The following is a 25,561-nucleotide window of genomic DNA, read 5'->3' as shown; positions in this document are numbered from 1 at the left end:
GGCGTTGTCCTGGGATGTTGCCAATCATATTTAAATGAGGCTCTCTGTGGAACCGAGTCTACGTCTTGGCCTGACCTAGGGGATATATTATACAAGAAAACTGGCTCCATAGGCGGCACTAGTGCAATTTCGGCAATGAACTTGACAGTGCGATGATGTCGTTCTACTATTCCATTCCCGTTCGGCCGGTAAGCAGTCCTAAAGAAACGTCTTGTGCTCTACTTGTATAGCATTTCTTTCTGTGCTCCCGACCGAAACGCGGTGTTATTATCCATCAGGATTTCATCTACTGAACCCCTTTCCAGAAACATCTCATTCATCACCCATGCAATTTCCTCTTCTGTCTTCGTCTTCAGCTCCCGCCAGACGGCGAATCGTCCTGTGCCACAATCAGCCATCGATAAGTACATACCCCGTCGATAGTGAGTTAAGTCAACTGCCAACCTCCTCCGGTTTTCATCTACGCTGAGTTCCTCAGTTGCGTGTGGTCTCGGGGCGGGATCTATTGACCGAGATCGAACACATGCTCTTACAGATCGTAGGACTCCTTCCTTCGTATGTTCGGGTCAACTTTCCTTGCTAAGAACAATGGCCTATCAATACCTAGGAGGCGTGTTCCATGAAACTTCTCCGCGCATAGGGATCCTGCGGCGCACACTTCAACCTTCTCCTCTTCCTGTTCTTCCAGCACTGTAAGCCAACATTTCTTTACTCTGGTTAGCACGTCCGCCTTGTTCACTCCCGACGGCACTTGGATTACGCTCACCTTCCCCCTTGAACTCGTCTATTAACTCCCTCAGGATCCCAAGGTGCCGTTTCACAATGACCTCTGCTGCCCCTTTCGTTTGTATTCTCTTCTCGTCCATCCCACCACTGCAGCTGAGTTTGTCCTGATTTCGATCTCGCGTAGTCCCCATTTCAGCGCCAAATTGACTCATTTTACGACCACATCTAACTCTGATACGTTAATGTAATAGTAGTCATCCTCTTTGCGCTACCACGCCCCATCTTTGACTACCACACCTCCTACCTCCAGGACTACACTGGTTGCTATGCTGCTAGGATCACACCATATTACACTTATGTTTTGTTGTGGTGCACTCCACTGTCCTTTCACTGGATCATCGCGTCTCACCCGTCGTACGATGTCACGTATCATCGTGAGCATGCCCTCGTCAACCTTGTCTCCCCAACCCTTCAACCCTGACCGCCTCTTAATATAACTGCACACCACACGGAGCCAACCTGTGATCGGGTAGTGACCAACCAATTTGCCATACAGCGAGAGGGAGCTTTCGTCTGCTAATCTCGTCCGTCACATCCGGGATGTCGTTGCCTCTTCTGAACATCAGGTTTCCGTTCCCGTCCCTGTCTAGTCGCAGTCCCAACACCGTTTCTCTTTCCATCGGTTCCGGTTCCTTTGAGACCAATCCAAACCGAGCCAAGTGTTTCACTATGTCCGACGCCGGTACAACAGTATCATCCACTACTATGTCATCGAGGTAGGAATCAGTCTTCCTCAGCACTGTCTTCAGGGTCTTCGTCATTATCCTTGTAGCTGAACACAACCCGAATCCCATTTTGGTCAAGCAATATGTCTTACCTTTATATTTTATTAGTTGGTATATCCATAGCTTCTTCGCAGCGTGAATTTGCAGTTGAGCCGCCCGTAGATCTACAATTGTGGATGCACCCCTCATTTGGCGCCATTTGCGTGGAGTCTCATTACATATGTCTACATAATCATCGCCAGTGTGACCCCTTACAAACTGGTTCAGCTCGCAGAAATCCAACACCGGTCGTACTTTGTACTTGGTCGGCTGCACCACTGCCATCAAAGGCAAGATTTCATCCTCCACCGGCTCCTCCCAAGGACTCAGAATTCCCTCATCAATCCACCGCTGTACTTTAATATCAAAGTCATCCCTCACCCCCTTTCCGAGAGTCTGTTCGTAGCTGGTGACTTTGTTCTTCAATATAGGCGAGCCTCCTCTGAGGTACCACTCTAATTCCTACTTCTGGCCATCAAATTTCGCCAGGAAGTCTTTTTCCTCAATTGTACAAGGTACCGCCCCCTCTTCAAGGTCGAGCTTCGTGGCGACACTGCCCTCCTTGTCATCCCTACGTCTGTCCCCGGCATCTGACGGCTCCTATCTCTCCATTCCGTACTTGAGTCACGCATTGCTTCAACCCTCACTTGTCCGCCGACAAACGTGACTTCTCCGAGCTATGCAATTGCCTCCATTCCCACTACCACTTCGATTATCTCTATGACCGTTCTGATAACAAGCACTCTTAGTCGTATAGGAATGCCCTCCACCTACATTTCAACTTCCTGGTCGCCTTTGCACTTTGTCTCCTTTCTTTTAATCGTCATCAGGGCCATATCTCCCTGACTGAATCCATTAACCAGGTCAGCCGTTACAATCGTGGTTGAACAGCCGGAATCTACTAGTGCTCTTGCAAATTTTCCTCTCAGCCAGACATCTATAATTGGCATAAAGTTGGGCAGCATCCTTACATTGATTGAGCGGCAGCTCGCACAGCACCCGCCCCTTATCCGTTTCCCTGCTTGCATTGTCGGGCGATGTGTCCTGGTTCTCAACATTTGTAACGGATATACTTCGTCTCTCCACAGTCCCACGTGAGATGACCTGATCGCCCACACCTATAACAACGCATCCTAGGTGGTCCCCCGCATCCGCTGTAGTCACTCCTGACTCCCGCGTTTTTCCTTTTCTTTCGACCGGTGGACGCTGATCCAGTAGGTCTCCTCCCTTCCCGGGTGAGTCATCATACTGGTATCTTTATCCTTGATCTCGTGCAAGGCCTTTTGATTTCTCTGTCGCTATTGCAGCTGAGAATTCTAGCATGGACTTCCAACATTTCTATACTCGCAGACTCGGCATCATCTATTTGCTATAGCCCAGCGGATACTCGATCTAGGAAGCCATTCACAAAAACCATTCTAACTACTTGTTCCAAGCCTTTGCCTTTAAATCTCGATAGTCTCGCTAATCTTTTAATTTCGTTGGCAAACACGTCGACCTGTTCGCCAGCTCAGCGTATTTTTTGTAGCCGATATAATGATTCGAACGCACTCTGAGCGAATGGCTCTTCGAGCCTCTTTTTCAGCTTTTCTGCATCGTTTTGATCTATCTCTTTCATTCTAAGTAGATGGCTAATGCGTTCCCTTCCAGATTAAGGGCAATATAGCTCACGACGTCACTGACACCGGTTAATTTAGTCACTAATTCTGTCTTTTTAAGCCACGTGACGACGTCTCTCTTGCAATCAAACGGCTTTAGGGTTATGTTGCTCATCTTGAATGGTTCCCTCTTTGTGCTAGTCGTTTCGTCCATTCCTAGATAACTTGTCGCGGGGCGACGTATCACTTACCTTATCCTCGTTATTTCCTGCTTCGTCGATCCCGATGACGAAGAGTCTTCTAGTTAGTTTATTTTTCACTCGTAACGCCTATTAATCCTACCTTAGCTAATCATTCTCTATATTTTTCTTCCACTGGACTTTTCTCAACCTACTGCCCACAAACGTCGGCCAACACCCATTCGTCCCTTTCTACACGGTGACCTTCGACCCCGTGCTGGGGATGCCAATTGCTCACCCATTCTCGCACCATATTCACCACATTTTAGTGAAAATTTCTGTTGGTTCGTGTGAATCTTCCAGCAGCATTCGAAGGCGTTGATGCTCTCGATCGCACGCTCTGACTTCTTCGCAAGCATGCGTGTTGACTTACTGGTTTATGTTATTATCTGGGTGATGTCGTCCGCGTATATGGTATGTTGACATCCCGCTTGGGGAGGCGGGATATCGTGAAGGAATATGTTGTATAGTGTTGGACTGAGGGAGCTCCCTTGAGGAACCTCACATGTTGGAGCGTGTGTAAGCATATGTTTGGAAATTTCCGTTCTCTCCGGCGCCCTTTGCTTCATGGAGCTCAGTGCCTCCCGCCGTTCGTGGGGCTGAATGGGTCTTGCTTGTCCCTCTGCTGGGAATGCGGAGGGGTGAGAGCGAGAAGAAAGGAGTGTGAGTTGTGTGTTTTTTCATGATAGTATTAATGTGTTGTTCAAAATCCAGATCGAAGTCTGTGGGTATAATAGTGAATGTTTGTTGATAGTGTGTGCGTAGTGTCATTTCTTTGTCTTGCGGTGTATAATGTTTGTTGCCTTGTTCGTCTGTAATGTAGTGATTATATGTTGTTTTTGTGTTTCCCATCATCCTTCTGACCGGCCTCAAGAAAGCTTTTATATCTTTGGGGGCTGGCAGCTTTGCAACCATTTCCTGTCATTTTTCTGATTGTTGTGTTTTATGATATTCTCTGAAGATCTGTCTAATTTGGTTGAGTCTAATGATGTGGTGTGGTCCTTGTATATGTGTTGTGATGTAGTCGTGTATGTGTCTGGCTTGTGTTAGTAGACTGTTTTCTGTAATGGGTGCATGTGGTAGCGTCCTGTGTGCAATTCTAGGAATTGTGAGTGATGCTGCGTGTAATATGGCAGTTTCTGTGGCTTGCAAAGCTCGGTCTATTTCCTCCTCATCTGTCCTTTCCAAAGTGACCTCGTCGCATTCCCCCAAGAGCAACATGAATCTTTCCCTGTTAGCTCTTGAGTGTGCGTAGCGGCACCATATGGGCATCTGTATGGTGGACACGGAGACCGTGATGATGACGGGTATGTGGTCACTGAATGTGAGTGGTCCGGGTGTTATGTGGTGATTGTGTGTTGCGTTTCTGTTTTATATGACTATGTCTGGTGTAGTGGCTGTCTGATGGTTGATGAAAGTGAGGATGCCAGGTCTTATGCGAGTCATACGACAGTTGCATATAAGATGAGAGACGCCTCTGCCTGGGGGGTGGTAGAATCCCTGTGACCCAATTCCTGGGATCTGGCAGTGAGGTCACCCATTATATACTTAGGGTGTTGGAATATGGCGAGTCGTATGAAGTCTGAGAATGTCAAGCAGCAACATCTGAATGGGATGTATGTTGAGGCAAAGGTGGTGGGTCCTAGAGGGGTTTCTATGGTCACCGCAAGTATATCTGAGTGGAAGTCGTTTATTAAGTTGTGTGTTATCTGGGTTTGTACTAAGATGCATGATCCCTCATTTTTTTTTCTTGTGAAGTGTTTATAGTGTGTACGGTGTGCTCTGGATTTTCTATGGGTCTCACCGGGGCGCATCCACGTCCATTGATAATGATAATGTTCGGGTCTAGGTGTCTGTAAATGTTGTTAAGTTCGTGTCTCCTGTTGTGAACTTATGTGTGCAGTGCATGTAGATGTTAACGTATGTGCCATATTTATGAGACTGGTGTTTTTGTTAGCTTTTTGTATTTACTTGGTGGAAGATATCTGATGTGAAATACCGTCCTCTCGATGTACCGTGTTTCCATTTCTCTGATGTGTTCTAAGGAGTCTGCTGTTTATTGGGAGCGTGATTTTGTAAGTTCCGCGTCGAGGCCTGTTTTGAGGTTGGCAGTTGTGGGAATGTTTGGGCATCGTGTGTTTGTGATTGTGCATATGGTGAATTGGATATCCGTGTCTGGTGAGTGCTCTGGATCGGAGTCGCTATTGGTGGGATTCTGTACTACGGGAGAAACGGATGTGGTTGCTGTGGCGGAGGAGACGGTGGAGGAGGAGATGTGGACGGCAGGAGCAGTGGAGGTGGAATAGGAACTGGAGGTGGATGTGGTTGCTGTGGTGGACGAGGAGGAGGAGGTGTGGGCGGCAGGAGCAGTGGAGGTGGGTGTTTGTGTGTGAGGGGAAGCTGGTGGAGGGTGGAAGGAGGTGAGAATGCTTTGTGGGAGGTGGAGGTGGAAGGACGGGTATCGTCGCTTCGGTCGGGGATGATGGTGGTAGTGGGGGAGAGGAGGTTGTGGTTTTGGTTTGTACGGGTATACCGAGGAGTGTTTCCGACGATGCAACTGGGATCAGTGTGGATGGCGATAACGTTGTTTCCTGTGCATAGCTCGGCTATATGAGTCTGGAATGTGCTTGGGTGTGTTATCCTACGCAGGTGGTACGAGTATATCATGCCCATTGTCTTTAGTTGTGTGGTGTCTGTGAGAGTAATGTTGATCTGGGTGACCGGGGCAGGTGGGAAAGTGGCGGGGGAAAGGAGGATTAGAGCGGGAGTTGGGTGGGACAATGCTTCGTGCTGCTGCTGCTGTGTATGTCTCCGTGTGTTGTGTTCGTCTAACCTGGAGGACTTTTGACCATCTTCTTTCTTACGGGACAAGATGCTGCTACACGGCTCCCTTGACAGTTTAAGCATTTTGTTGTTACTTGTGTGCACTGTCTCCGTGTGTGCACTTTCTGTGCGGATTTGGAGCATGTTTGTTCTATGTTGGTGCACTGTGTGATGGTGTGTTGTGTGTTTGTAATCTCCACATATTCCTCTCTGCGGATTCTGTCTGCCGGGATATATTGTACATGTTGAAGGCTTTGATACTTTCTGTGAGGATTTTCTCTGCCTCGGCCTCGGTGGAGCAAGTGATCTTGAATATGCGTGTGAGGGTGCCCAGTTTTGTCACCTGGACTCCCTGTAGAGGATGTTGTGTTACTAGCTCCTGTTGGATCTCCTGGGTCGCTCTCTCCCCTATCCAGGGGTCAACCCCAGAGCAGAAGACGGTCCTACGTGCCCTTTGCGAGTGCAGCAGAACCGACAAGAGTCCCAGTTTCGCTAGTCTCGGTTTAGCCTCTATGGCGTGGAATTTCTCCATGTCCTGGGCGGCGGTGCAGAGTACATTGTAGCCGTTGCTTCACCTTGAAGAGGTTGACTATTGGAATGGCTAGATCCCTACACACTGTAGGCAGTAACTTCCCCTTGTCCGAGGGTCTCCATGGTCCGCCCGGAGGACCCTGGTCTCGGCCATGGTCCTTCCTAGCAATTGTGTTAGTGTGTTGTGTTGAAAGCTTGAGAGAGAATTAGTATGATGAGACGTAGTAGAGAGTGTTTAGAGTGGGGTAGGATGGGGGGATGATAGTTAATTACCGTACCGATGCCGTCTCCTACTCCTGCGTCTATTGATATATATATATATATATATATATATATATATATGTGTGTGTGTGTGTGTGTGTGTGTGTGTGTGTGTATGTATGTATATATATATATATATATATATATATATATATATATATATATATATATATATATATATATATTTGTCACAATGTACCAACATATATATATACATATACATGTATGTATATTCATATACATATATGTATATATATATATATATATATTTATATATATACATATATATATTCAAATGGGTTGAGCTATATGATGGCATATAAAACTTTTACTACATAATTGATTACCCAAGGCATATTTTCAGACAATCTGAAAAAAAAAAATCACCAAAACTACTCGTACTAATATTATGGTTGTGTCACATCTATTTTGTTTTCTAGTTCCCCGCTTCAATCTTTCTCTTGTTACCATAGAGTGTAATAACTTTCCTTTGCTCATTTTCCCTAAATCTGTCGCAACTGTATTTAGGTTTCATTTATTACTATGACTGATACTGTCACGGCTTCTAATCAGAGATATATGTATCCCACCCCTGTACTTAAAAAAAAAAAAAGTTGGAAACACTGACCTGCGAGGAAGAAGTTGAAGTAAGCATCTCCACCAAGAGATGGCGCGTAGTACGATAGACCAACATACACTGAGGTGTTTGTGAACCTAAGGTAGAAAATGCAAGGATTAGTCAAAGATGGATGGCCATTATTTGTTCAGGAGAGACAAGGACTTCCTCTGTTCCTTATGTATTTCATTGATCTTCTGAAGACGACAACAGGCAAGTCGTGGAATAAGCATTATACACAATACAGGGAATTATGCTTCTAAGTATACTCTATGAACGCAACTACTCATCCTAAGAAAATAATTACTAACTAGCTAATTAAATAAACAAATAAACAAGAAAACATTTAAATGAATATACATGAATAGATAGAAATAAAGACTTACTAATCCCTAAGGAATATTATTGGTAAATTGTACTTTGTTGGATCCGTTCCAGTCATAGAACTTAATTAATGGGCATTATTTTTGAGTAAATTCAGTCAGCCCCTACATTTCACGTTTTATTTATGTCTTTCCTGGAACCAGAAAGATGAACCAGTGGAACAGATAATCGAAAGCGATCGAGTGGCTAATATCCCAACTCCCCTGCTCCCTCCTTTACACTCTCCTTCCCTGAAATATCTTTTCACACCCCATGAACTTCATATTTATATAAACATTTGCATATTTCACATAACAAATTTAAACTTATATATTATCTATATCTATATAGATATCTATATAATTATAACTTCAGGGTTTGAGAATATGCTGCCTACAGATATACGCACGTACGCACACACGTACCAAATGAAAGTAATAATGATGGTTTTTCTGCACAAGTACGGTGTCTTGAAGAGATCGAGGACGCCGTAGGACTTGGTCGTGGGGTCCGGGTCCTCGTCCTTGCCTGCCATATACTGTTCCACCTCGAACTTGCGCTGTCACACAGGAAGAAAAACAAAAGACGGGTCAGATAATACTCCTGTGTTCAGGGGACAAGAATACGGCTACTGTGTGTAATGGTGTACTTGAAGTATTGTATATTTATTATTCTATGTTGTACATATGTTGTAAGAACCAAGTGTTTTGCTCGCTTGCTCGAGAGTTTTTCCGTCTAAGTGGCGTCCCTAAGCAGTTTCTATCATGCCATGCGAGTGTGCGTACGTTTTTGTCTGTTGTGCTAATTGATTTATACAATTTGATCTTGTTTCAATAGCCACTCTCGTACATGTGCTCTTAATGTCTATCCCTGCGATTTCGAAAAATCACAATTTCCCCTAAAATTGTGACACGAACAGAGGCATAGGTAAACACAATGGGGTAGAATATTTTTGGGGAAGAATGGTAGATATCGCTGGAATCTTAGAATCTGAGCTCTAAGGGTGCGAGTGGAAGATGGATATATATATATATATATATATATATATATATATATATATATATATATATATATATATATATATATAGAGAGAGAGAGAGAGAGAGAGAGAGAGAGAGAGAGAATATTTATATAGATTTATAACGCTCATAGAGCGACTAACCTAGGTACTTTCTATTTACACATAGTATGCGTAATGCGCAGATCACGTTTCTACGTGTAGTGAAGCTGTACGGCAATAATAAGAACATAAGAAAGAAGGAGACTGCAAGAGACCACAAGGCCCACACTAGGCAGTTCCATTACATCCTGTAAGGGGAAATATATTGGTAATCAAGGTGAGGTAAGCTTTAGCATCCACCAAAGTGTGGGTGTCGAATTAGGACAGTGTCTAGATTATTGTCAGTTAAGAGAAAGTGACACACATGTATTAAATCTTGGCTTTGGGGCAATAGGTCTCTTACTGAGGGACATTCGAGGCAGTAGTGGTGGAGACTGTTGGCGTTGGGACGGTCGCATAGCTTGCAGGTGGAGTAGTGTGGTATGTCCCCCGCCTCAGAGACTTGCCACAGCGATCTGTAACCAAAGGCGAAGCCGTACAGTCACAATATTGTGTCTGCGAACGAGGAATCCGTGCTTGCGATACCTCGGGATAGACGAAAGTGGTCGTAGTGTTGTATTGATATACTTTGCGCACGCTCTACATTCATGCGGTGTAGAGTGGCTAGAAGAGCGGCAGAGTGTATAATCTTCTTATAGCAGAGGGAGGAGGGTGTGGCATCGCCGGGTAGTGGCAGTTTACAGGTATTTTCAGCGAGGAGATCTGCCTTTTCATTGGCAGCGATTCCATCGTGGGAGGGAATCCACATCAAGCTTATGTTGAGAGTGTTCTATAGCTGCGACTAGTTGTTGTAAAAAATGACGGATTAGGGGGCGGTGTATGGGTTGTGAAGACGAGATGGGTCATAGGGCGGACTGGGAGCCACACATTACCACGTCATTCACTCGCCGCTGACAAAGTAGATTAATAACCAGCAGGAGTGCCTGTAGTTCGCAATACGTAGACTTGAACGAGTTGGGTAACCCAGCCTCCCTCAGGTGGCTCCGCATCCGGTGAGTAAACAACTTTGCCAACCGTGTAGTTAATGAATGGAATAAACTTCCTGCACAGGTAGTGCAATGTAGTTCAGTTCGAAGCTTTAAGAATCATTTAGATAAATACCTAAGTAAGATGTTGTAATGATTATAATTTATCTTATATTATTTGTTTTTGTTTTGTTATCATTTGTCTGTCTGATTTTCATTTATTATTAGTTATATGTCAATTTATCATTATTTACTATTTACCTGTTTGTTTATTATTTAACTATACCTATGCATTTATTTATGTATTATATTTCTTATTTACATTATTATAATTTTTATTTATTATTTTATTATTAATATCATTTTTTTTTCTCGCATCCGACCTAGATATGGATCAAAAGGTCTCCTGTCGGCATGCTCCGCCTTTGTAATCCTTTGAGTAGACGGCGCAGCCCGCGCTACCGCCTGGATGTAATGACCCGTCTAAGTAGAGATGGTGTGCGGCAGGGACGAAGGAGGACATTGCGGTGATGTGTTCCGGGGCTAACTGTTTCTGGAGGAGCGGGGGGATTTATTTTTGAAGTGGGTGTGAAGGTGACAGGTGACTGTGGAATCCTCCATAGAAGCGGTCTGCGATCAACTTCGGCGACAAGGATTTCGATTTGAAGGCGCTGCAAGATGGAACACACTGTGTTAACGAGGGTGAGGACGCCGAGACGCAACGGAGGGGGGGTGCGGCGGGGTCAAGTGAAGCTCTTAGAACATGGGAATAGTGCGGGGCCAGATAGGATGAGTGGAGGCACTTGGCGCTGAAGGAAATGTTAGCGTGTATTCTTTCAATAGCTGAAGGAAGATTAAGTTCGATATGCATGTTTACTACTCTGGTGGCGGTGGGGCATCCAAGAATGTACAGCATCACTCTGTTCTGGAATTTTTCCTAAGGTACCAAGGAGGTCTTGGAGAATTGACCAAGGGCTGGGGAGAGATAGTCTATGACTCACCGAATGAAGGCAACGTAGATGGTTCTTGCCAAGTGGATGGATAGTCCAGCGGCAATGTTAGTGAGCCATTTAAAGGGGATAAAGCGCAGTTCTAGCCGGTGGAGGAGATCTTGGATGATGGGATGAATGCGCTGCCGAGCAGGTAGGGCTGGAGTGATGCGTACCAGATCTTCCAGGTACAGGTACTGTGCGCAGGGCGGGATGACACTGTGAACATTGGCAGTGTTCCGGGGCCTCTAGGAGAGAATAGTTGACTTTTTTCTGGGGACAGGCAGATGTTGAAGGAGTGAAGGAGGCGCTGTAAGTTTGCGGCAGAGGTGGAGTGTACACATATATCATCAGCGTAGCAGGTGGCAGTTATGCAGGGAATGTTGGGGGGAAGGGATAACAGGCGGTGCATCAGGACGTTAAAGAGGAAGGGACTTAAAACCCTATCCTGTGGAGTACCAAGTTCGAATTCCCTGGAGGTACCGCACGTTCCCTGGAATAGTACATGTGAAGTCCTGTTTGAGAGATAGCTACGGATCCACCTCAGGTTGCCTTAGACGTCAAATTCGAGAATAATCTCCCTGTTGGCTACGTCGAAAGCACTCTTGAGATCAAGAAATGCTACCACACTGGTAGGGGAGAGGCGGGCATATAGGTCCATCAGGCAGTGGTGTGTGCTCCTCTGTGGTAAGAAACCATACAGTTGCGGTGATAGCTTATCCTGTAGTCGAAACATAAGGCGAGTGAGAAATATACGTTCGAGGACTTTACAGAAACAGGAGGTGAGTGAAATAGGCCTGAACTTGTCTGTGGCAGGTTTGGGGATGGGCACAATGGTACTAGATGTCCAGGCACGAGGTACATATCCCTTGCTAAAGCAAAGGTTGTAGAGTTGCAGCAAGGGATTACCAGGGACTTTAAGGAGCAGGCGGAGGACTTGATAGGTGATGCCATCATCCCCGAGAGCTGTTGTTTTGCTTATGACAAGAGCACATTACAGTTCGTCCTCAGTGATGGCACGTCGTCATCTTCATCCGTCCGTAATAATGCAGTCATTAGACGCAGGGTGCGGATATTCTTGTGGGTGGAGAGTGTCTCTTGAATGGGCGGGAAGATTGTTTGCCTGTGCTTGTTCAGACCAAGTCCTGTGCATATTGGGCTGGGCTGTGGTGGAGAGCACTCAATGCCTTCTTGATGACTTTGTTTATCAGGTGCCATATGTAACCAACGCTGGTCTGGTGGTCGATGCTGTCAATATATTTCTTCCACAACTCGGTATGGGCACACTGCTGCAGGACAACGAGGTCATCTCTGGATGTCTGGTAATGGAGTAGATTAGCAGGTGTTGGCTGCTTTTGAAAGACGAGACCCTCTCTTTCAGTCCTCTTTTCCGCCTGTAGGATGCATCGGTCTAGCGTCCATGCGTGGTCCTTGCGGCATCTTTTGATGTATGGCGTTGTGACGTAACAGGTGTAAAAATCATGTGTTGAAGCAACGAGGGAAGAGTACAGGTTTTCAGGTGACTGGAGATAAAATGTTAGTAGAAGAATGGAGATATAAGAGACGTAGTTGGATCAGTACTTCGGAGGAATGGAGATGCGGAGGCGGGTGTGAAGAGGAGACTGCCCACTTGGTAGGGAGTACAGGAGTCCAAGTGCGATGTCGCCAGAGAAGAGAGTCTGTATGGGAAAGCACCTAACGTGTATTGCTAGTAGACCGGATTTAATGATGTGGTCGACCGTGTCTCCTCTGGAGTGTGTGGCAACCCCAGTGGGCCAGTGAGTAAGGCGGTGACGGCGGATGTACTCGAGGAGAGGTAGCCCACTACGATTCGGGGAGGGGGAGACATCTCCTAGGGCAGGGTGCCGGGCGTTGAAGTCCCCCATGTAGATCATACCGTGAGACGTGGGTCAGGGGAGGGTAGAGAGATTGATTTTTTTTTCTGGAGCAGAGTAAACATTGCAGAGTCTGAGCTTCCCATTGCCTATGGATATCTCAAAGAGTTGAAATGTCGTGTCATTATAAATAGAGCAGCGCAGGAGTTGATGGGGTATAGAAGAATGAATGTAACTTAGAAGGCCATTCCTGATATATTGGACATACGAGACGTAGCCTGATAACGAGGGTGCCTTTGTCCCAGGATCGTGGCGGCCAACAAAAGCTTCTTGGATAACTATAACTTGTGGTTGGTGGCGGCCTACACAGGTCTTGAGGGAAGTAATTTTCGGATAATTGTTGATGCCACAAGCATTCCAAGTGATAATGTGAAATTTCACCTCGTTAGCGAAATCTGCCTTTGGGTTTACAAGTGGCTGGCGGAGACGATAACGTGGAGGTGCTGGTGCTCTGAGGCGTGTGTCGTTGTGGCTTGATATGTATTTGATTACTGAATCTTTCGAACCAACTGGTGAGGGCCTCCAGTTTCTCGGAGAAGGTGGCGACAGTCGTGATGACGACTTGGTGGGATTCGACAAGCGTGGCCAGGATGCGCTCAGTGGAGGCTTGTTGTGCGGCGAGACTATCGATGTGATTTTACAAAGGATTACAAAGGCGGAGCATACCGACAGGAGACTTTTTGATCCATATCTAGGTCGGATGCGAGAAAAAAAAAATGATATTAATAATAAATAAAAATTATAATAATGTAAATAACAAATAAAATACATAAATAAATGCATAGGTATAGTTAAATAATAAACAAACAAGTAAATAGTAAATAATAATAAATTGACATATAACTAATAATAAATGAAAATCAGACAGACAAAAGATAACAAAACAAAAACAAATAATATAAGATAAATTATAATCATTACAGCACCTTAGGTATTTATCTAAATGACTCTCAAAGCCTCGAACTGAACCACATTGCACTACCTGTGCAGGAAGCTTATTCCATTCACTAACTACACGGTTGGCAAAGTTGCTTCCACCCACTTCCAAATTGAATCTATTTCCGGACAGCTTGAGGCCACCGTTTCTCGTCTGATTGTCATCAAAGTGCGTTGTAATAGCTATGCAACATGCCGTTAGATTGGCAACGCCCTCGCGGAGGGTAATTGCTTGCGGCAAGTCAGGCAGGTTTGAGGGTGTCAGCGGTGGGACGGCTCTTGCGTGCGACCAAGGGGGTGGTGGTGGCGAGTCTTCAGTCTAGGAGGTGGCTACCTCAGCGCGCTTTGTACATCCGTGCCATACATTCATCCAGGGTTTATGACAGCGGGGGCATTTTCACATGGATAAATTTGGAGTGGGATTGGGAAGTTGGTCAGCTGTAGAAGCTTCATTAGTGTTGCTGAACTGAGAGGGGGTGTGATGTGGGCAAGTGCGGGAGGGGTGAGTACCTGCACACCAGCCACACTTGTCAATGGAAGCAGAACAATACTGAGATATATGTCCCACACCTCAGCATTTGAAGCACCAAGGCTGTTCATCTTTCATCCTTTGAAACTCGCACGGTGGTAGGCAAGGAAGAAAGCTGAAGTGATGTTCTGTTGGGGGTGGCTCCAGACAATAACAAAGCGGTTGGTGGTTGTCCCGTGTTGGTAGAAACGGCGCACGCTGTATATGTCCGGAAGTTTTTTGCTTGGAACGGGTCAACGCCGACAGGATAGTGGATGACGAAATGCGAGGGTAATTTACGTGGTCTATCGATTGAGTCCTGAACATCGAGTTTCAAGATTAAGAAATTACCCTTTGTGGCACTGTCAATAACCTTGGCACGCCCACGTGAAAATGAGTTTAACATAAACAGTTCTGAGGGCGAAATCAGGGGAGGTATTGGTAAAGGGGATGTGAACTGTGGGGGAGAGGATGAGGGTGAAGGTGAGAGAGCGAGTTATTGGAAGCCGTTGGTTGGGAGTTCTCGTCGTTCCTGAACGATTGAAAAGTTGGCGAATAGGAGTCGCTCGTGTCCAAAGTCTGGTCTGCAGATCGTTTGGTGACGGTAGTGTGGGTGGTGGTGGAAACGGTGGAGGCGCCTGCGATGGGGGCTGCGGTGGCAGTGGTGGTAGCCGTGGTGGGCTGGGTAGCAGGGAGCAGTGACTGCTATGGTGTGGTACCAACACGTTCGTGCACTAGCAATGAAGGCCATTGTTGCTCAGTAATGTCTTCGTCGTCACTAAGAGTGAGGTCGGTATCAATATAGATGAAGATGGCCGGTCCAGAATAAGCCATGTTGCCTCAACAATATGGCAGAATGTTGGCAGTTGTGCTAGTGGAGGTGCAGTGACGTGGGTATGACGTTAAGATACGTCATACTCTTCGTACTGCGCATGTGCACACGGGCGGAGCACTGGACTTTTTTTTTTTTTACCAAGGATAGCATTTTCTTATGCCAAATTTTGACTAAGTCCTATATCCCTCAAAACTACTTATACTTCAAGACTGACGTCTGGTGCTTACTGTTGTGCCCAACTAAGTCTGGAAAACTGTAGATCGCTGGATCTTCTATAATTTCTTCGAAATAGTAAGAGGTCAATTGCGGATGTGTTTTCATTCAGAGTCAGCAACGGCCCATTGAGAAAGAGAAAGAGAGAGAGAGAGAGAGAGAGAGAGAGAGAGAGAGAGAGAGAGAGAGAGAGAGAGAGAGAGAGAGAGAGAGAGAGAGAGAGAGAGAGAGAGAGAGAGAGAGGGAGAGAGAAGGGGGGTGTCCTACCTTTAGTTTAGCCATGTAGTCTTGGGGCAAGGACCTGCCGTTGACGCTGGCCACCTTGCGCATGATGGCCTCAGCCTCCTCATTGCGGCCAGCAGCCAGGAGCCACCGAGGCGATTCTGGAAGCACCCTGGAAGGACGGCACACGTGGGACCACAGGGTCTAATAAACTAAATTATCATTGAGTGACTTACATGGAGGCAGATTGAATTTCTAGAGTGCGTAGTTGATAGGAGGCGCAGCGATAACTGGTTCTCAAAGCTAAGATAAAGAATGAAGCCATCTTGATGTGGTGGTGTTGATGACTGGTATTTTGGATTTTGGGACATGATGCGTGACTGAGAAAGCTGTTACCAGGAGCTTCAACTGAAATAATTTCTTCGATGGTATTCTCAAAGGAGGGCATAAGTACCAAAGGAGATTTAAATAAAGGGAAAATTACGTGAAGAATGAAATAAGATAGGCTACATCAGAACATTGGCAGCTAGATTACACGTCGTGCAATGAGGCATGGCCAATGGATGGAGGTATGGCGACAGCGCATTCGAATTTCAAGAAAAAATACAACATGCATAGCTTAGCGTAAAGGTTAGACAAAACACGGCAATGGGCAATAGTTACTGAAAAATAACAGCATTTCATGCAGACTGAGATATTCGATCATTCTCTACCAACTGCCAGAAAAAGGAGAAGAAAGGGATGACGATAGAGTTGTTTGCCGTAAAAGGGAGAATTATGGCAGTGCATTCAAGACATTTCAATAAAAGAGTGAAATACAATATGCATGTCTTAGCATAAGTGATAGAATTACAATGACCTTGAGATACTGAAAATCACCAGCATTCTGTGCAGAGTTAGAAATTCGGTCACTCACCACCAAAAGAGGAAAAAGGCGAAGAAGGGAATGATGGAGGCATGGGAGAGCTGCTTCCAGTCCCTGACGAAGTAGGCCACACAGGCGAGGAGTATGAGGGTGCACGAATAGCCAACGTTCATCACCACTGTAGTGTATGTTCGCTTAGTGGGACCCACCAGTTCGATCGCTGTCGTGAGATGGAAAGAAGTTCGTTTTTTTTCTACTCTCTAATTCAATATATTCATTCCATTTAGCTTCTCTCATCCCCACCACTGATTTTACTGCCGTATCTGGTTTTAGGCATAAGGGATTTATGTCTAAGTTGGAATTATGGCATTTCCATCTAAGACGGATTCGTAAGATCCGGGATCTGACTGCAATGTTACTCCATCTATTTAATTCGTTAAACAATCTGTTGGTAAACAAGTTCTTGCCTATTTCCTCCTTGTCTTAATATGATAACCTTATTTGCATCACACTGGTTAAAACCAACCAACTAAAATATTTGTGTTACCATCGTTCGTGGCCTGAACACGTGTGTGCATATACATTTGAAATGCAATTTGCATTGCACACTCGCGTTGGTGCCATTTGTGCTGTGCTGAGACGAAATAATTAGTTCCTTACAAGTTGGAGACACCTGTGCATTAGTTAGAAAATTAAATGACGCGTAGGCTATGAGAATGAAATTTTGAATTAGACATATAACATCGTCAAATAGATTAGTGGTACCTGAGTGGTTTTATTGTGTAGAAATGGGTAAGTATACCATCAGCAAAAATAGAATTCGTTCCCAGCTGGGCCCTCCACCGACATCGGGTGACGTCATTCACACACATGTACAACCCAAGCGATACTGTTGGCGTTCTGGTAGCCCATGCATCATAATATGCCCTGATTCTTTTTTTAACAGTTTCAAAGAAGGTTGTATCAGGTCACGTCAGGTTAGGTGAGTGAAGTGGTTTCGAGGTCGGGGAAGGGACCCGTTTAGGATTTTTTATTCTGATTTCAGCAACCCATGTGGTCAGGTATATAAACTCCAGCACTCCCCCCCCCTAATATCTGGTAACATTTGTTATAAAACTCACCATCCCACTCCCATGCAATGGGAAGTGAGAAACCATTGCTAGGGTAAAGCCCGGTCAGTTGTGGCAAGCCGCTGGGTTTTTTAGGCCGACGTTAGGTCGCCTCACGGCCTTGCCAAGGCAATTGGGAACCAAAGCAGCAAACCTGACGGGTCTCGGGAATCGAACTCATGAGTTCAGCACGGTATCCATTTGGTATATCGCATGTTTTTCCCAGCACCCCCTGTAACTGATCTCACCACGCCTAAGTTGAAAAAAATCTAGTTTGGAGTTACTGTCATCTCCTCGTTCATTAGTAATGTTGCAACACGCGCAATATTTGGGCGACCACGCCGTATTGCATGCCAGTTTATCAACCTCTCACTAAACTTGTAACAATAAATAGAATTCACGGTAATACATTTCTTATGAAACTGCACGACACGCGTTGCTGTTATCAAATCACAATAATGTTGAAGACTTTGATGCAACAACAGATTCACTGTCATAAAGTCAAGGAGGTCATGTGTGAGTACTAGAACACATAGCGAGGCAATAAACAAACAAATGACACCGGCATGTCCTGAGGATACTAAATGTACTACCTCAGCATTTCAAGTAAAAGAAGTTCAAATTGTACTTCAGTTCAGCAATAGGAAGTCTGCCTCTACTCTTTGCTGCGTTCCCAGTTTGCGCTTAGGCTAAGATTCTTACATCTGTTTAATCCTGTTAATGTAGACGAGTTTGGCAATTATCTGAGCAATGTAAATATAACCGCATTTTGGAAAGTAAAAATTTAATGTGGGTGAGAAGGGGAGAGACTAGTCTTAATCCGATATTATTCTTGACCAGTTTAGCTACAAGCGAATAAACTCGGATCAAGAATCCAATCCTTCCTCTTTCCACCCACTTCAACTTGTCTGAATGTCTAAACATAAAAATCTAATGTTAAGGAGCGTCATTCTAATCGAGAATTAGTCATTACCAATCCTGTCAGGTACAGTTCACGCTTGTGAATTCTCCACGCGACTCACAGACATGGGAGGATCGTAACCGACCAAATATGCAAGAACAGAATTCTTTCCCAAGGGATCCCTTCACCGAGTTCGAATCCCTTTCTCGACTTCGGAAACAATGCACTAACCTAACCTAACCTAACCTAATCTAACCTAAACTAACCTAACCTAACCTAAACTAATCTAATCTAACATTTTTATATACATCATTGTACATCCTAATACATCACAACATAGAATGTAGGGGCAACCACAACGTCGAAATACTGCGAAGAGGAGACTTCACATCATCCGAAGTGCAGAGGGAAGAAGAGCTCCGAAGGATCTGAAATCAGGGAAGACCCCCGCTGGGAAAGAATTCTATTCTGGTAGTAACTAGGGCGGCAATATGATGTGAATGTTCTTCCGAATATGAAAATGAATTCACATCAGTTCATTCTGACCAAATCATCGGTCGGACGCAAGGTTCATTTTGATTCCTTTTTTTTTTTTTCCAAGTTCACACATCATAAAAGTTCCGTTTTTCATCAGTTTTCACTACAGGGGTCGTCTGTCGCAACTCACGCAGCTGCCCTTGATGGTCAGCAGTCTATCTGAACAGTCTCTGCTGCGCGAGATCCGCAACTTGTGATACGGAACACGAGATTCTCTTAAAGACATTCTTCGGACACTCTTAAAGACATTCTTCGGGTCCTTACAGCCGAGATATAAATGTGTTTATCGCTTCCTCTTTGACAACTCATAATTACCTAGACAGGCTTTACTGAAATGTGTTTTGAAATTTAGTTAATAGACGCTATAAAACCTCTTCTGGCCAAATGCAAATACAAATGCATATGATTATTTTTTACGAATGTCTTATGATACATGTAGCTGAACAAAAATTCCCAACCGTTTCCAGAGAAGCCGAGCACAGCGACACCATGAAAGTATATGGAGAGAGAGAGAGAGAGAGAGAGAGAGAGAGAGAGAGAGAGAGAGAGAGAGAGAGAGAGAGAGAGAGAGAGAGAGAGAGAGAGAGAGAGAGAGAGAGAGAGAGACAGACAGACAGACAGACATAGAGACAGATAGACAGATAGACTGACAGACACAGAGAGAGAGAGAGAGAAAGAGAGGCAGAGAGACAGACAGACTGACAGAGAGAGACAGACAGACAAGCAGATAGACAGAGACAGACAGATAGACAGAGAGAGAAAGAGAGAGAGACAGAGAGAGACAGACAGCGAGAGACAGACAGGCAGAGAGAGAGAGACAGGCAGAGAAAGAAACAGGCAGAGACAGAAAGACAGACAGAGAGAGAGAGAAAGACAGAGGAGAGAGAATAGAGAACATAAAAGAAAGCTGTGTGTTCACTTCAAGTGGAGCAACCATAACAAACGCAAGAACACAACAGGGATCTCCCTCTTTTTTCTTTCTCTCTCCTGTAGCAGTGAACAAAAATACTCCAACGGTCACACACCTCACGCCGCAAATAGTCCTCGCACTAAAGCAAAAACACGCCTCCTCCCACAAGCTACACCTTCCTTACAACCCAAGGGGTTCCCAAAGGACGTGTTCTTACACAGCACGAAGGGCGTCGACATGATAGCGGGCACGGTGAAGCCCACGCCGATCCTGCAGGCCAGCCACCAGTTGAAGGTCGGGGCCCAGGCCGTGGCCAGGCCGAAGACGCACAGGATCGTCAGGTACATGAAGAAGGCCGGCCTCCGTCCCAATCTGCAGAGGGGAAAAATAATTTGAGAATGAATGTATGTATGTGTGTGTATGTATGTATGTATGTATGTATGTATGTATGTATGTATGTATGTATGTATGTATGTATGTATGTATGTATGTATGTATGTATGGATGGATGGATGGATGGATGTATGTAAGTATATTTTTTCAAGCGTCTAGTCTCACAAACTAACCGCAAGAGAACGTGCTTGCAAGTAACATTTGGGCGAGAAGACCCTCCGTGGATCATGGAGCACCTCAGAGTCCAAATGGCTCAGGAGAACCCCTCAACGAAGTCTAAGCCCAGATGTCCGCAACCTTTTGATAACCTTATGATCTCCCCTTCTTTCACCCTTTCGGTGCGCATATCTTTATTCAATCTCGGCTGAATAAAATCACCTGGCGGCAGCCAAAGTAGGGGCACAAATTGTGATTAGGAAAGGGAAAAGGAGTCAGGAACTCACCCGTCCTGGATGAAGCCGAAGATGTAGTTGCCGATAAGTCCTCCAACGCCGAGAAGGACGAGGGCCAGCGTGGTTAGGAAGTTTCTCTCGCATACTAAGTCCCACTGAAATCCAGGAGGAAGGAATCTTTTTATCACATGAGGAAAGAAGAGAGAGGGGAGCTATGGTCAGTCCATGCAGATACCACGAGGAAACTGTCACAGTGAGAAGAGGGTGGGGATACTGATTAGAACTCCAAAAGCTTCCGTAAAAGGAAAGCATATAAAGAAATGCAATTTCCCAAACAGCAGAGTGGAAAAATTGAATGAACTGCCACCAGACGTAATAAGGGCATAAACAATTAAAAAAATTGAAGGTGATAAAACGTAATGGAAAAAATTATATATATATATATATATATATATATATATATATATATATATATATATATATATGTATATATATATATATATATATACACACATATATACATATATAATATATATACATATATGTACGTGTATATATATATATATATATATACACATATATAATATATATACATATATGTACGTGTATATATATATATATATATATATATATATATATATATATATATATATATATATATATATATATATATGTATATATATCAAGGACTACTATTACACAGGACGTGCGCACCCAGATCCCTGGGTCCGCTAGCGGAGGCCATTGCTTTCTTTATAACCTAACATTTTATATTGGACAAATATATCAAAACTAGAAACCTAACATTGTATATAGGACAAATATATCAACTATTGACTTATCCAATGCAGTATAAGTTAATATAAACTTTTACAGTGAAATAAGAAACTATTTTTAAGGCACTGTTATGCTTTGAAATGCCAATTTTAGCCGGACTTAACAGGTATTATTGTATGAGGTTAGTGGACACCAGGGTTGTCTTTTTTTTTTTTTTATCTTTTTAAAAAATATAAAAAATCTATTTTTTTTTCATTTAAATCAGATTTATTTGAATAGCACAGCATACAGAAGAAGAAATTGATGACCCAGGTAGCTAATTTTACTTATATTGTGTGCATTTCTCCCTTTTCATACACAACTATATAAATTTGGTGAACAATGGAGAGCATGTGCAATAAAAATGTGAAGGCCTAAAGAGATGATACTTCAACTTCATTACTTCTAAATTTGGTTAATGACTATATCACTATAATATACTGTATCTATTCAACTTTGGGGCCTAGATAATTGTTATTCATTTCATTCAACATTGTGTAATATATTTCATAGGTTCCATTGGAATTCAGCCCACATGGGATTCAGCCCAAAGGGATTTAGCCTAACCTAACCCAACTAACCCATTTTTAGTGAATTTAAAAGTGGACTGAATCCTGTGTGGGCTGAATTCTAAGCCCACCCATTTCATATCCTGTTAGTTATTTCCAAATAATTTAGTGGCTTGTATGAATATGATCATTATCTAAAAAAATAACTACTGTACTCAAAAGTAGCCAAAATCACACTGTATTCATTCATTTATTTATTAATTTATAGATTATGCATACATACATACATACATATACCAAGGCTCTTCTCCCCCTTACAAGGGGGGTAGCCAAAAAGGACAAGGCACAAAAACATTCCCACCCATTTCATCCCCGAAAACACTCCACACCCCTCCACCCTCCCTCCCATCTTAGCACCTCCTAGATGACGGGTCATCCCTGCACCCTGTCCACTGTCCTGGGTCAGAAGCAGTGTCGCAGGACACAGCACATCCACAGCAAGGCCGCTTCATTAAATCGGCGACCCCCCCTCTCCGTCCCCCCATATATAAAGGAGAGGACGGGGAGAAATCCCTTCGGGCTGCGTCAAAACTTTTTGCTCACACACACTACCTCACCCCCATTCCCCCGTCCAATCCACCTCATGCATCACAACATTTTCCATATACAACCATTCTCCATTCACCCCTGTCTTCTGTCCTCTCCCGTCCTTCCTCAACCGACATTCCCCTCTTCCCCCTTCACCCCATCCATCCATCTCATCCTAGGACGTCCCCTCATGTTCACTCCCTCCACATCTGCCTTGCATACCTCCTTTACTAGTCTTTCTTCACTCATTCTTTCCATGTGTCCAAACCATCCTAATACTCTTTCATCCACCCTATCTCCCAGCTCCCTTTCCACCCCTGTTCTCCTCCTCACTTCCTCATTTCTCACTCTATCTAGCCTAGTAACCCCCATCATACTTCTCAGACACTTCATCTCAAACACATTCAAGTTCCTTCTCTCTTCCTCTCTCATGTTCCATGTTTCTGCTCCATACAGTGCTGTTGGCACAATCACTCCTTCATACAGTCTCCTCTTAGCATCCATTCCCAGATTCCTATTCCTCATTACACTTTTTAAACCACCAAGACATTTACTCGCTTCTCTCAATCTACATTCTACCTCCACCTTCACTCCACCCTTTCCTGCCACATTTGCACCCAAATATCTAAAACTATCCACTTCCTCCAGTTGCTCTCCCTTAATGCTCACTTCCAGATTACTGCCACTTTCACCCCTTGTACATCTCATCACCTTACTTTTACCCACATTTATCTTCAGCTTTCTTCTATCACACACTCTCCCAAACTCTGTCACCAGCTTCCTCAATCCCTCCTATATGCTAAAATATGCTAACATTTTCTGTTTCTATTTCAGGATCTGTATCAACAGCTTCAATCTCTTCATCATCGGCTCCACTTGAATTATCTGCAAACCTGACTCCACCATTAAAAAGGTCACTATCAGACTCCTCCATAGGCGCCACTTCTGCTAAATCATTTTCATCTAAAAGAAAGTCATCAACATCTCTGGACAGATTTATCATAAAAACTTCAGCTTCTCAAAAAGAAAATCTCGACAAAGAAGTTGCAAGAATTATATTTGCTACAAATTAACCATTTCGTCTTGTTCAGCAACCTCAGTTTCTCAAGATGGTTCAGAACCTGAGGCAAGGTTATATTCCTCCATCCACAAAAGATATTGCTGATAAGTACTTGGATCTTGTGTATGAAAAAGAATATAAAAAAAGTGTGCAGATGACCTGAATAATGAAACTGTATGTCTTTCAATTGATGGGTGCTCTAACATCCATAATGAGCCCATATGTGTCACTCTAAGAACATCTACTGGTCAGATTTATTTAGTTGACACAATAGACACATCATGGAAACCTCACACTGTTCAATATCTTCTACAACTTGTACAAAATTCGATCGAGAAGGCTGAACAAGATTTTGGTTGTCACATTGGAAGTGTTGTGACAGACAATGCAGCAAATGTCACCAAGATGATAAAACTCTTGGAGGAATCGAGCGAACCTGAGCATACCGTCCTCACATACCGCGTATACCGTTCCTTGTATACTTGTGGCAAGTCTATATAACACTGCTCCTTATATTAATATGCTAAAAATGTCCTTTAGCAATCAGATCGCATATCAGATAGCAATCCCACAATATTCAAAATCTATAAAAAAAAATCTATTTAAATCAAATAAATCTGATTTAAATAAAAAAAAAATATATTTTTTATAAAAAAAAAAAAAAAATCGCCAACCCTGGTGTCCACTAACCTCATACAATAATACCTGTTAAGTCCGGCTAAAATTGGCATTTCAAAGCATAACAGTGCCTTAAAAATAGGTTTTTATTTCACTATAAATGTTTATATTAACTTATACTGCATTAAATAAGTCAATAGTTGATATATTTGTCCTATATACAATGTTAGGTTTCTAGTTTTGATATATTTGTCCAATATAAAATGTTAGGTTACAAAGAAAGCAATGGCCTCCGCTAGCGGACCCAGGGATCTGGGTGCGCACGTCCTGTGTAATAATGCTGTGTCTTGCGACACTGCTTCTGACCCAGGGCAGTGGACAGGGTGCAGGGACGACCCGTCATCTAGGAGGTGCTAAGATGGGAGGGAGGGTGGAGGGGTGTGGAGTGTTTTCAGGGATGGAATGGGTGGGAATGATTTTATGCCTTTTCCTTTTTGGCTACCTCCCTAGTAAGGGGGAAAAAGCCTTGGTATATGTATGTATGTATGTATGTATATATATATATATATATATATATATATATATATATATATATATATATATATATATATATATATACATATATATATATATATATACATATATATATATAATATATATATATATATATATATATATATATATATATATATATATATATATATATATATACATACATACATATGACTACAAAGTGACAAAAACAATAAGGTAATTGAGCAATATTATAACAAATGACTGCACAGTACAGGTGGGAGGCGCAAGCCTGTGGAGAGGGTAGCGACACCCCGCTCATTCACATAATTTAAACAACCAATAATTAATTTCTTAATTATTGTAGACATAACAGACAGAGTGCGATGAGTTAGACTCGTTTATGTAAAACTTGTATAGGTAAGTACATTTAGATAAGAATACATGTGCATAAACATTGTGTAAAGTAAAAGCATTATTCATTTATAGACCGGGCAATATATGAGCTCTGAGCTCTCATCCAGGAGGGATAACGAGTCCAGCACTTCATCCAAAACCATGATGAATCTCACACGAGCCCACACACACATACGTATATATATATATATATATATATATGTGTGTATATATATATATATATATATATATATATATATATATATATGCATATATATGTATGTATATAT

At 43.5% G+C, this 25,561-nt stretch overlaps 1 protein-coding gene across 5 annotated transcripts in view; it reads right to left on the bottom strand.

Annotated features, from left to right (window-relative positions):
* The window catches only part of Balat (Beta-alanine transporter), a 78,718-nt gene that overhangs the window by 12,616 nt on the left and 40,541 nt on the right, over positions 1-25,561 (bottom strand). For all 5 annotated transcript variants that reach the window (XM_076198763.1, XM_076198762.1, XM_076198761.1 and 2 more), the window contains 6 exons: positions 20,823-20,926; positions 20,204-20,358; positions 16,581-16,749; positions 15,710-15,836; positions 8,407-8,540; positions 7,631-7,716 (listed from right to left, as the gene is read on the bottom strand). In XM_076198763.1, coding sequence (XP_076054878.1) covers positions 7,631-7,716; positions 8,407-8,540; positions 15,710-15,836; positions 16,581-16,749; positions 20,204-20,358; positions 20,823-20,926 — 775 coding nt within the window. The remainder of the gene's footprint in view (positions 1-7,630; positions 7,717-8,406; positions 8,541-15,709; positions 15,837-16,580; positions 16,750-20,203; positions 20,359-20,822; positions 20,927-25,561) is intronic.

Source organism: Oratosquilla oratoria, chromosome 15, assembly GCF_046742065.1.
Source record: "Oratosquilla oratoria isolate Oo_2021 chromosome 15, ASM4674206v1, whole genome shotgun sequence".
NCBI lineage: Eukaryota > Metazoa > Arthropoda > Malacostraca > Stomatopoda > Squillidae > Oratosquilla > Oratosquilla oratoria.
Note: the sequence above shows the minus strand (reverse complement) of the source record. Positions and strands in the feature narration are given on the sequence as shown.